The 12,930-nt window shown below is 35.6% G+C and overlaps 1 protein-coding gene across 5 annotated transcripts in view; it reads right to left on the reverse strand.

The window, feature by feature from the left end:
- Dpp10 (dipeptidyl peptidase like 10) overlaps positions 1–12,930 on the reverse strand; it is a 1,470,448-nt gene that overhangs the window by 102,492 nt on the left and 1,355,026 nt on the right. For all 5 annotated transcript variants that reach the window (XM_076941051.1, XM_034513030.2, XM_076941054.1 and 2 more), the window contains 2 exons: positions 11,623–11,743; positions 816–970 (listed from right to left, as the gene is read on the reverse strand). In XM_076941051.1, coding sequence (XP_076797166.1) covers positions 816–970; positions 11,623–11,743 — 276 coding nt within the window. The remainder of the gene's footprint in view (positions 1–815; positions 971–11,622; positions 11,744–12,930) is intronic.

A 12,930-nucleotide genomic window follows, 5' to 3' on the forward strand; every position in this document is an offset into this window, starting at 1 on the left:
ACTACAAGGATGTACTTTGTAGAAGGCTTTGTCCTCACCTCAAGTCTGTCTTTTATCTCTTTTTATCCCCTTTTCAACTGAATAGCTTAGAAAAAAAATCAAGAATGAGCATCAGAAGGAAGGAAGTTCAACAATATGTCTCATGCCTGTAATAATCTGTACAATTTAGTTATCTGTATGTGTGTGTGTGTGTGCCTGTGTGTCTGTGTGTGTGTGTGTGTGTGTGTGTGTGTGTGTGTGTGTGAGAGAGAGAGAGAGAGAGAGAGAGAGAGAGAGAGAGAGAGAGAGAGAGAGAGAGAGAGTCTGTGTTATTGTATGGGGATGTATGCTGGTGTATGAGCATATGTATTCATTTGTATGGAGACCAGAGGCAATCCTTTAAAATAATTTTTCTGCTGCTAGTCACATTATTTTTTGAGATAGGATTTCTAATTGGCCTGGAGCTCACCGTGATATATAATCTGTCTGGCCAGTAATTCCCAGGGGTTACCTATATCTACCTTTTCACTAGGGTTACAAGTAAGCACTGCTAAGCCTTGCTTTTTAATATGGTTTCTGGAGGATCAAATTCAAGTCTTCTGTTTCAACAGCATGTGATTTATTGTTTGCGCAATAGTTCTAGACCCACGTGTACCTTTTTCTACTGACATTCTCTCTTGCTTTCAGCTGACAAGCTTAGAATTGATGGCTTTGTTTGAAGATAGGAAACTTCTCTTTCAGAGGCACTTTAAAAAAAAAAATCAAGCATGTTCATGTTGTTCATCAAAACCACCAATGCAGAGAAAAAGAACAAGTAACTCTTTTGCATCGCTTACCTTGGGGTATGGATACTGCTTTGCTTTGGGGTACAGTGCTCCAGTAAACCGAGGTATAACCATGTTAGGCACCAAGGAGTCATTTATCATCAGGAAGGCAAGTCTCTCTCCATCAGGTGACCACCAGTGGGCGATATGAGAATGCAGAAGTTCCTCTAGAATAAACGAGTGTTATTTGAGATCGACTGTAGAGATGTGGGCTCAGTGACCCACAAACATCTGTCCTTGAAATCCTCATTGTGCATGAGTATTGCACAATGAGACAACCTGCTATCTTTAATTCACTTCTCTGAGAAGTCTATTTTTTAAGTTGCTATTTGAATTCCAGGAAAAGCAGAAAGACAGGAAGCATGCAATGGAATATCAAAGTTTGAAGGTTGAGTTAGCATGGACTCAACACATGAAAGTATCATTGGAGAGAAAAGACTAGGACAAGGGTAAGGAGGGAGATAGGGCTAAAACCAGGACAACTCATGATGCCATTCATGCATATCTGCATGCAACTGTTCTTTCCATTCTCTCATCAGACAAGTTGGGTGCTTACTATAATTGTTACACTCTTTTTAGCTCTAAGGAAAGAGAATAAAATACACAGAAAAACATTTTTTTTATATATAACATAAGATTAACTCTGTTCACCAGAAATTTAATTTGTAGAAACCACACCTAAAGTCTCCATGCTTTGCCCTCTGGCTACTATAGTATGAAGTCATTATAGCAGTTACACCGATAAGCAGAAAGAAGTCAGTAAAACCAGATTATTTTTATTCACAGCTTCATTCTGCAGTGTCATCTTGGGCTGTGTATGAACAATAAATGATGTTACCACTACTATCCATGCAGCTATACTACATGACTCTGTGTCTGGGAACAGCTCATTACTGTATTCATAGTGGCTACTTTTAGTTTATATTCTATCAGGTTCCTCTGTGGTATCCCACATCTTTACCATTGAACTTCACTATAAATACGCTCTTCATAGATGAAGCAAGTTCAAGTAATTTTACCAAATAAATTAGGTGCTGTTTTGATTGTAGTTTGTGTGTGTGTGTTGCATTGTGTTTTACTATTTTTTTCCAGGAAGGAAATAAAATATGGTGGCCCATAGAAAAAGATGTAGTTGTGAGTCAACTGTCATTAGTGGTATCCTGAAGTGATATGAAGTTAGAGACGGAAGTTGTTGGAAGAACAACTCCATGTGTCACCTTGGTGTGACAAAAATTATAGTTATCATAAAGACTGTAAAACATAGTTGACATAGGTCTCTAGGTCCAAAAACTTAGAAAAATATAATAAGAAAATTATAGAAGCTGGAGATGTGAACATGCATGCAGAACACTGGCTTCTAGGACATCATTGGAATAGCCCCTTCCTTGTGCAGTTGGGTAAAGAGAGGCAAGATCCAAGGAAAGACCAGTAATGTTTGAAAATTAACAATTACCTTAACAATGAATTATCAAATGAAAATATAATATAAACTTCTCTACTATAAACTGCTTACTGTCTGTTTCTTTGAATATATTGAATATATGCAGCAACAATACAGTATAAAATTGTGTATATATGTATATATACATATGTATATGTATATATATACACACATATATATGTATATATGTATATATGTGTGTGTGTGTATACATATATTCATGGATATATGTGAGGGGCTAAGCTGGAAGAGCAGAGGTGACTTGTGTACACTGGCAGTTGGGGACTTGCCTCACTCCTTCATTTCAAATCTGTGGTGCAAGTTCTGTTTCCAAACACAGATTAGGAATGGATGAAGGTTTAAAGTGTAAGCAGGTCCCTGAGCATGTTACATATGAGCAAGCTAGAACTAGATCAGCACTATACTCTATTCTAACTCAAGAAAGGCATTGAAATTTAAAATTAAACAGATCAGACAACATGAAAGAATTTTGAACAAAATATTTCCATGTTTCAGGAACAAGTTTTGACCCATAGATAGTAACTAATAAATGTCTACTTGATCAGATATATGAAAAACATAAAACTTAAAATTTAGAGTCAGAGAAATTGAGGAATACCTTATCAGAAGGACTAAATATATGTAAACATATTTATGAGGATGCTAAAGTAACATCAATAGACCACACACATAATCAATAATCACCTGGACAGTGTAGCCTCTAGTGCATAAGTTAACCTTCATCTCCCATTTTACATGCAAGGGTAGTTATTACCACCCTGTAAAATAGCATATGACTGACTGCATAGGAACCTTACATTCAATGAAATGACATCTGTGTGACAGAGAAGCACTTGTTCTGGAAGTGAACAACATTTGCTGTCTGTCTATGGGCTTGTGGAAACAGCTATTTAAAATCTTACCAAAATATCTGTCACTGTCATAATGTTTATGCTTCAATGGCTGTAAACAAGCAAATATTAATGGAAAGAGAGGGGCCACATGGTCACTTACTGTAGGAACTTGGTGGTCCTATCTACTATTCATATTTGTTTTAAGTTTCTGAAATGGTATTTGTTCTGTAGACATATTGGGGGTTTTTATTTAACAGCATTGAAAACAAGATAAACAAGGAGTGAAAAAGGTAATGTCCTGCCACCGGGATACCACATGGGATAGCATGTTTTCTGTTCTCCTAATTATGAAGTTTTACTGCCTGAAGGAATAATGACTCCAACTGGAACATATTAACTAGTCCATTTCTCTTAATTAGACACTGAAATTGCTCCCGTAATCACTTTTAGCTCATTGTAATACAAAAACAAAAGAGAGCAAAATCAGAAACCTAACAGAAAGTATAGTCACTTTGTTTGAATTGATGATATAACTTATCTTTCCAAAATCAAGTATATTGTTGCTATGAAAAAAGTGCAGCAACAGGTGCTTAACCAATATGTCTTTGTCCCGTACTGCTGGTAAACGAATAAATAAAGAACAAAAACAAAATAATTTGGCACCTCAGTAAATAAAATATTCTGATGCAACTGTCAGGACTTGAGTTTACTTCTGCGGAGACCAGGTAAAAATCTAAACACTTTTGTCCTGAGACTGATAAGTTCTAGGCCTCTCATAAAGAGAGGAGGCAAGAAGAGAAGGATATCCCTGGACTCTTGTAGTTTGCTATTCCTGGTATATGCAGAACTATTGAACAGCAAAAGACCCTGTTTCAATCAAGGTGGGTCAAAGAAGAAATAATGTCTGCAATAAGAAGGGGATAAACAAGAACATCTTTAATATAATTTCCTTAATAGTAATTCTGAAAAAGCCACCATTTTAAAATTGCAGCTAACAGGGCATTTATTTAATGTGTCTTCCTGTGCTAATTCTATTGTTTACAAACAATTGTTTAAAAACAAATCACACTTCATTCTAATTTTGTGTTGTTTAGGCTCTTTTCTCAAAATATTTTATTACTCTAGAGAAGATGGGGATTGTAACACATGTAGTTTTTTGTCACAGACACCCAAGACCACAAAGCCAAAAACATAGAGTTTCCCAACATCTAACTAAAATACAATTATTGTGTTCAGATTATTAGGTTCTTCTGAAAAGCCAGCTGAGTTTTGCCAACCTATGATAAGGTTAGACAGGATTTCCTGAAGACACCACTATAATTTCTGTTGTTAGTCTGTCCTACTTGTCAATATTCATGTGGGAATTGTTTGTCTTACACCCTTCCCACTTCCTTCTACCATTCCCATCTTTTGCAGTCTCCCTTTTGCTTATGCCTCCACTGGCATATCAGTGAACCCAGCAGCTGTGTCCCAGCCTGTACAGAACCAGAACTGCTTGGAACCCTGTCTCTCTCTCCGTCTTCCATGCGTCTGTCTCTGAATGTCTACTTTGTCTTGTTTTCTACTTCTAGTTTCACTCGCAGTGAGTGAATGCTCAGTACTTGATAAACTGTTGAGTAATATACTACTAAGAAAACATAAAAATGTAGCAACAACATACAAAAATAAAGAGATTTGCATTGTTCTTGTTTACTGAAACAAACGTATACTTTTAATATATATTTTTCTTTCTTCTTGCTGTTCCTTCAGACTAAAACAAGGACCATTGTTTTATCTGTGGAATGCCTTAGACGCTTCCATGCCACCAAACTGGGCTCTGTCTATAAACTTATTTATTAAGCTGACCTAACCTTTCCTCACACTCCTGACTACCATGAGTAGAAGGGTCTGTTAAATAATAGTTGATCGTAGTTGGTCAGTTCACTTCACTGTAGACATTTTTAACACAGACACCATTATTCAGCAATGTACTATTGTGTTCACATTTGACAGGTGAATGCATTCTATAGCTGTCTATTGAATTACAAAGAATGATCCCTTAAAATACACAATAAATAATTAGTGCATCATTAATACGCTTATTTTATGTATGTACTTTGTTATTTTAAAGTGTGTCACATGAATGGAGGTGCCTACATAGACCTAAAGAGGACATCAGATACCATGGAACTGGAATTACAGTTAGTTGGGAGTTACCTGAAATGAGTGCTAGGAACCAAACACAAGAGGAACCGCAGTCACTCGTAATCACAGTGTCATGTCTCTAGATCCCCACTATTCTCAAAATATTTTAAAGCACCAAAAATTTTCTCTAATAAATTAAATACTTAATTACAGTTTTCTTTTTGTATAGTTTGATCATATTTCTCATTATTCTCTCCTAATCCCCCTACCAATCTCAAACTGTGAACTTGTAAACTGTTTACAATCTTCTAATTTTTTTGAATTTAAAAGTTCCTTAAAGCAAACTTTGACATAGTATCTTTAGTTATATCTTCACTCTAAATCCAGAAATATATACAAGTAACATTCGATTTACTTCCAACAAATACAATATTTTAAGTTAGCTCATAGTTTTAATGCTTTGCACGTTTTTCTGAATTTTACCAGATCTTCAAAAATATATGTTTGTACTTTCATTATGAATTGAAGGATTCTAAAACCAGAAGCCAAGAGACTTAAAATGGTACTTTGAAAGATGTATACGAACTTACTTCACTTAGTGTCGGTGGGTGACAGTAATACTGTGCTCACAAATTGGCCTAGTAATAAAAATAATTATGTCTCATCCTTACATCCCAACCTAAGAACACATTGCTATTCTTTTGAGACATGTTGTTACTATGTAGCTCATGTGGGCTGGGACTCTGTAGCAGAGATTTGATTACTTTCAATTCTCCTGCCTCAGCCTTCCACCTATAAGAGTGACATCTGGTTTAAAACATTTTATTGTCTTTTATGTGACTCATCTGTATTTCTGCTCCCAGAATTCTTTAGCGACGTCAAGTTTCATTCAAGAAAAGTGAATATGTGATATACGTCATTCTGCATCTCCCAAATATGGTGATTTAGATCAGAATTGCTTTCTGTGGAGTACAAAGTAGTAAATCTCTACTTCTAAGGGTCACACATCATCAGAGTTTACACACACACGTGAGCGCGCGCACGCGCACACACACACACACACACACACACACACACACACTGTGCAGAGGTGTGTCACTGACTCACGGTTGGTATATTGAAGGAAAGGAGAAGCTTGGAGTATAGGAACTGATTGTACATTGGGGAAACAGAGAGGCAGTGGGAAGTAGTGGTTGGAGGAAATAAACAGTTGCTGAATCTACACTGCCAATCCTTTAAAATGGCTGTTTGGATAGTATTTTTGGAGGGATACTGGGTAAATCATGGACAGTAGCATTCAGAGCCTTTATGTAAAGCAAACCCCAATGAAATTTAATGATGCAGGAGCCAGAGGGACAAAGTTTAACTTGAATGGCAAAGCCTATCATTGTATAGATTCTTTTCTGCAAAGACATCAAATCTGCAGTGGCATCTGATAAGAGTCTATGACCTATTTCCTTGAGACCTCAGAGTCCACTACACTGTCCTTATTCAATTCAGATTTATGTTATTCACTTATTTATTATGTATATTGCTGATAATATATTTATATTATGTTAATGTAGTTATACTGTTTATGCTTATATTATTATTTATATTCAATATCTTTTTATGTCTACATTGATTTCTAATTTATTGTTTTGTTTGTAGTTTACTTGCTGATATGAATAGGTAAATAAATAAATCCCCCCAAAATAATACTTTTTTAAAAATTTCACTAAAATGAAAGGTCTACAAATTCCCATGCACCTTTTCCAAGAGAGCTGCGATCTCAGTCCTCTCAATATGTATTCAAGGCAGACAATTCTACACAAGCAACATGAGTATTTATCTTGTTGGCTTAAAACCTTTGCAATGTGTCACTCATCATAGCACATCAACAGGCTGTGAAATATCTCCACTTATCCCAAACCTTTTACTACACGATATTGTTGCCTTTTATCCCTACTCACTCACTGTTCTCTAATGACCCAAACCCAAAGCCGAAGAATCTTTCTTCGCCTTTTCTCATGTACCCATCTGCTTAACCACTAAGACCAAACTTTGCTACTGACTCATTAATTTTTGAATCTCTCCTCAGACTGACTGCTTTGGTTCCAGTGTTATGACTCATTATCTTTTGATTGAACAAAGAAAATACCTTATCAAATAGCTGTTCACAGTCTCCTTCCACAATCTGATCCATACTCTACACCGTCACTCTAACGACCAGTCTCTGTAGAAGAGCTAACTTTTATCACTTACTATTTGATCAGCTTTTCTGAATTTCCAACACACCGGTAACCAAAGTCCTAGCTCACTGATTTAGGTCACTACCAATCTTTATTCTTGTCACCACCTTTCTGTCCCATGTCTCATTTATATATACAACTGCTGTCAAGTCAATTTGAATTCCCCAGGCACAAACAACTGTTCAACTCTTTTGTATGTTTGCAAAATATTTTTGGGGGTTATACTTTCTTTCTCATGTGCAATTGTGTGTGTGTGTGTGTGTGTGTGTGTGTGTGTACACAAGCATATGTGCATGCATTCCACCTGTAAGTGCCAAGTTGTAGAATTCAGTTGTCTGACCTCATCATCTAACTTGTTTGACACAGGTTTTACTTATCCATACCAGTGAACTGCAGACTAACTGGCTCATCAGATTCTAGGGATTTATTTGCCTCTGCTTACCTTTTCTGTCAGGAGCACTAAAATTACAAATGTGTGGAACCATACCCAGCTTTACATGTTTATATAAATTGGAGGATTTTAAACCAGGTCTTCATTCTTGTCTGATCTGCTGAGCCATTTCTGAGCCCCAGTACTTCTTTTTTTTTATATATAGTTAACCAATAGATTTAATATATCAGTAAAATCTCAATACCCAAGATGCCCACACAATTAGACAAGTTTTCCCAACTATCCTAACCTTTGGATAGGCATAAATATCTAAGACTACAAAAGCCACACGGGTTCAAGTCCGCTGCCATTTTCCATTGCTTTTCTCTCTCCCTGCTGCTCTCTCCATGTCTCCCTCTCTGCCACCCTTTTCCCTGTCCAATCACAGCCCTTCTTCTGCAAGTAGATTGGCCAGGGAAATTTCTGCTACATTTCACCCTTTCTGTTAAATAAATATAAAAACAGCAACAACAAAAACAAAATACAACAACTTTCTCTCAAAATATAAATTGAGCACAGCTCTTTCTATTTTGCAATTGTAAGATACAAGATAGACCTAATACCCAGTCCAATATTATTGTCAATAAAAAAAGATCACTGTCATCTCTCCTAACTTAAAAGGCTATAGTTCTGCACCTGGCTTATGTCCTGGCTTTAGAATAAATGCCATCTGAAAACCATCCTCTCTCGCCTCAATACTTCGTAATCTTTCAATATCTACTTAGGTGCCTTCCTTACTGGAAAATGCTTTGAAAACCCCTAGACTGGGCTAAGGCTCACAACTTCTTTACAAACCTACATCCACTATGATTCATGGTTCTGGTTTGGTTCCTTAATTTTTCAGTCTCCTATAGTATTGAGGATGTTTTGGACACTGAGGCTTACCAGAGCTTCCCTGCTTCTCTGAGCAAAAGTATCCCTATGTTCTTGCCTTCTAGAATACATAAAGTACACAGGCTTGCCATGAACCTGCTTTGTCAGTCAGTGCCATCCTCAGCATCTCTAGTAACTTATATAGAAAACTTGGGATCCACCTCCAGCACTCTCCTCAGAGAACTCTTCTTGTATTGTATTTCTCTGGTATTTGCTTTTACTCTTCCATGCTGTAGTTATTGAAGATACTACCACTCAACAGCTCTCCCTACTTACTCAACATATACATGTGTGTGTGTATGTATTTATATGTATATATGATGTGTATGTGTGTATGTGTATGTATGTATATATATATGTATAGAGTATGTGTGCATGTGTGAATATGTATATGTATGTATACACATGTACACTCAAATATCAATACCTCAACTCGACCACATACACATTTAAACTTAAAATGCTACAGTTCAATAAGATAGCTCAAACTATTAACATTTTTCTCTGAATGTAAGATCCTCAAGGCCACATGGTCACGTGCACATGATGTTAGTACTGGACTACTGGAATACAGCTGGAATGCAGATGGCTAACTGTAATGATCATGGAGTGAGGAGATACAACAATGGGTGGCTGTTTGATTAATGTTATTTTATGTGAGAAGTAAACGTATCAGCATGATATCACACTGCTAGGAATACAAAGTATCCTGTAAGAGCTATGTGATACATAGAGGCACTTGCTTTCTCAAGGTTATTTGGTATACTCTTATCTTACTTTGGAATGTTTTACTGTTCAGATGAGTATTGAAAACAGAATTTAAACAGCGGTGTCTGGACTGATGAGATAGCTCTGTGGGTTAAAGTATCTGCCACCAAGCCTGATAACCTGAGTTCCATCCAGGAACTCCATAATTTAGAAGGACAGGACTGTAACTAGCAAGTGCCATCTGATTTCTACATACATGGTATAGCATGTATGCACACATAAACACACACATACACACATAAATAAATAAATACATAAATAAATAAATATTAAATATTAAAAATAGTAAGTGAATATTTATGTTTACTGAAATTTTTATTTAAATTTACCTTTGTTCTTAAAGAGAATGTATCATCTCTGCAAATTCAAATACTGAAAAAATTTACAACTATTAATATATAATATATAGGTATTACTGGTCTTTTATATAAATGGGGAAATGTAAACTATTTGTAATATGTATAATTGTAACATTTAGTGTCTTTAGATGTACTGTCAACTTTGGAAAATTGTGTTCCCTTTTCTCATACTGAGGTAGCTATGTATAGGATGTAGCAACAATGTTGCTCTAGATTAGCTAAAAATCTTGCATTTGTACAAAGATAAGACAATGAATTAAATATGTAAGATCTTACCTATATGAGTTTGAGTTTGATTACAGAAAATAATAAAGTATTCCCTAAGTGAAAAATGATCACATGTTGTATAGACTATTTATATTTGCAAATTTGAGATATGAAATCGATTTTCTCAATTATTCTTACTTTATAATTTGCAATCAAGCATACTGACTAAGTTTAAATATTGGCACAGTTTTCTATACTTGGTTGAAGAATAAGTAAGCCTGTGTTTAAAAGACAGGCCTACTTGCTCATCCTTATAACACAGCTAGCTAATGATTACTCCATGGTCAAAACTGGACAAAGATTTTCATCACCTAATTTGCTTGTACACTAAACTCTTATCAAAATCTGATTGAACAGCATCAAAAATAAATCATAAGTTATACCCTACTTGTTGTTTCTATAGGATAATTATTTAAACATTAGAGAATTCCCCCCGATGAGAACTAATGTCAAATATCTTTTGTGTAATTTTTTGAAATTTAATTTTACTATATTAAAAATGTACTTATTTAACTTTTATTTTTATATATTTAGTGTGAAGTTATATGAGTTTATGAGCCATATGAATACAGGAACTCCCAGATTCCAGAAAATAGCATTAGATGTCCTAGAATTTGAGTTAAAGACAATTGTAAGTGACCAGGTAGGCTAGAACTTAAATGTGATCTTTGTGAGAATATTTATTGCACTTAAGTGATGAATCATCTCTTCAGCTCTTTATTTTTTATTTTTAATAGAATGCAGCAGGTGGTGGTGCCAAAAACCTTTAATTCCAGCTCTCAGGAGGTAAAGGCATGTGAGTTCAAGGCCAGCCTCGTCTACAGAGTGAGTTCCAGAGTAGCCAAAGTTACACAGTGAAACCCTGTCCCCCTAAAAATCAAATATGTTTATAATGATGATGATGAAGGTAATGTGCATATGCATGTGCATGTACATATATACTTAGTTTCTAAGAAATTGAACCTTTTGGTGCTAGAGTTACAGATAGTTGTGAATCACCTAATATCAGTGCTGGAAAGTTAACGCAGGTACTTTGGAAGAGCAGTGCATTCTTGACTGCCAAGTCATCTCTCTGATCTCCTTCATGTAATTATTTAACAACAAGGAGATTGTATTTTCTTTCCAAAGAAAAGATAGATTTTGGCATCTAATTCCAGAGTGATGAAATCATCTGTTTTATTAGTTAAGTATCATCAGAACTGAAATGGGTCTAGCCTGAACACAGTATAAATACATCCATTAGTTCCCTCACATATCCACTCACCATAAAACATATGTGTAGTATATATGAAGATAAGAACCAGAGCCAGGCAGCATGTGGGCCCATGCAATAAGACAACATGCAAATCTTACAGAGAAATATGGAGAAGAACCAGGGAGGCAATGGACATATGGAATGAACAGACTTTCTTAAGGATTTTATGTACAAATATGTCATTTTGCCCTTTAGAAATTAGAATTTTCCAACTCACCTTCATATAACCAGTCAGCAATCCCATTAAAAATAATTCCTTCCTTTCCTGAAGATGTCAGTCGTAAAGAACTGCTCTTGATATCAGGTTGATAGTAGATATTGTTTTCAAAAATATAAATCTGTATTAGAAAATATAGAAAATAAAAAAATCCAAATATGTTAGCATGTCTTTCTTAATTGTTAGTGTTATGTAGTGATATTTGGATGAGATCATTATTTTTTACCTACTTTCAGACTGATAGCATTTTGTGTTTATATTCACATTGCATTGAAAGATTAACAGCCATATTTGAAAATTATGTGGAATTAATACTTTCTAATCCATATATAGTCATCAATAATACTTCATCTACTTAATAATGAATGTGTCATATTGGCAAATTGTTTTAGCTGTGAAATTATATTTTGTAAACTCGACAGACTGATAATTGCCATAAGATGCTTACAGTGAACTGTTTACAAAGCTTTAATATGAAGTCTTTGATTCTATAAGAATATATTTGGTAAATCACAGACTACAATCTCCCCAGAAGACTCCCTCCCATTCTACAAGAGGGTATGCTGGTAGTAGAAACTCCAAGTAACACAAAGACCATTGTCAACTAATACATCTTAAATCCTCCCCAACAGTCCCAACAGCAGCTTCTCTCCTGTGCTCCATAACCACGGCATAAGACTCCCACTCCACTGAAGGCTATACCTGTACAAAGAACTCTACAAATGCCAGATAGTAGAACCCAAGAGGCCACAACACCCCAGCAGCCATGCCAGCTCACAGCAACATGAGTACCCCAAACCCAAGAGGTCTCACAGGCCAGCAAAAACACAATGGGGACACACTACTGGAACTAGTGACTTGCTGGTCACCAGAACCACAGACTAGTCAGATCACAAGACCAAAAAGGAAACAGAAAACAAGGTGAAAAGTATATATTTATAAAAACTCATCCAACAAAGATATTCAGAAATTACCTAAACCTTAAACCAGATGAGTAGAGGCTAGTAAAATAACAGTCAGTAACACCCAAGGCAATATGATGACACCAGAGTCCAGCTATTTTACCATGGCAAGCAAGAAATAGTCCAATATAGTTGAAGCACAAGAAAATCACCTTAAATTTAATCTGAAGAGAACCTTAAAGAGGAAATGAAAAATCCCTTAAACAAAACCAGGAAAACGCAAACAGATGAAAGAAATGATTAAAACTTTTAAAGATTCGGAAATAGAAGTATAATCAATAAACGAAACACAAACTGTGGGAATCATGAAGACGAAAAAAATATCTAGGTAAGCAAACAAGAACTA

Source organism: Arvicanthis niloticus, chromosome 10 (genome assembly GCF_011762505.2).
Source record: "Arvicanthis niloticus isolate mArvNil1 chromosome 10, mArvNil1.pat.X, whole genome shotgun sequence".
NCBI classification, from domain to species: domain Eukaryota; kingdom Metazoa; phylum Chordata; class Mammalia; order Rodentia; family Muridae; genus Arvicanthis; species Arvicanthis niloticus.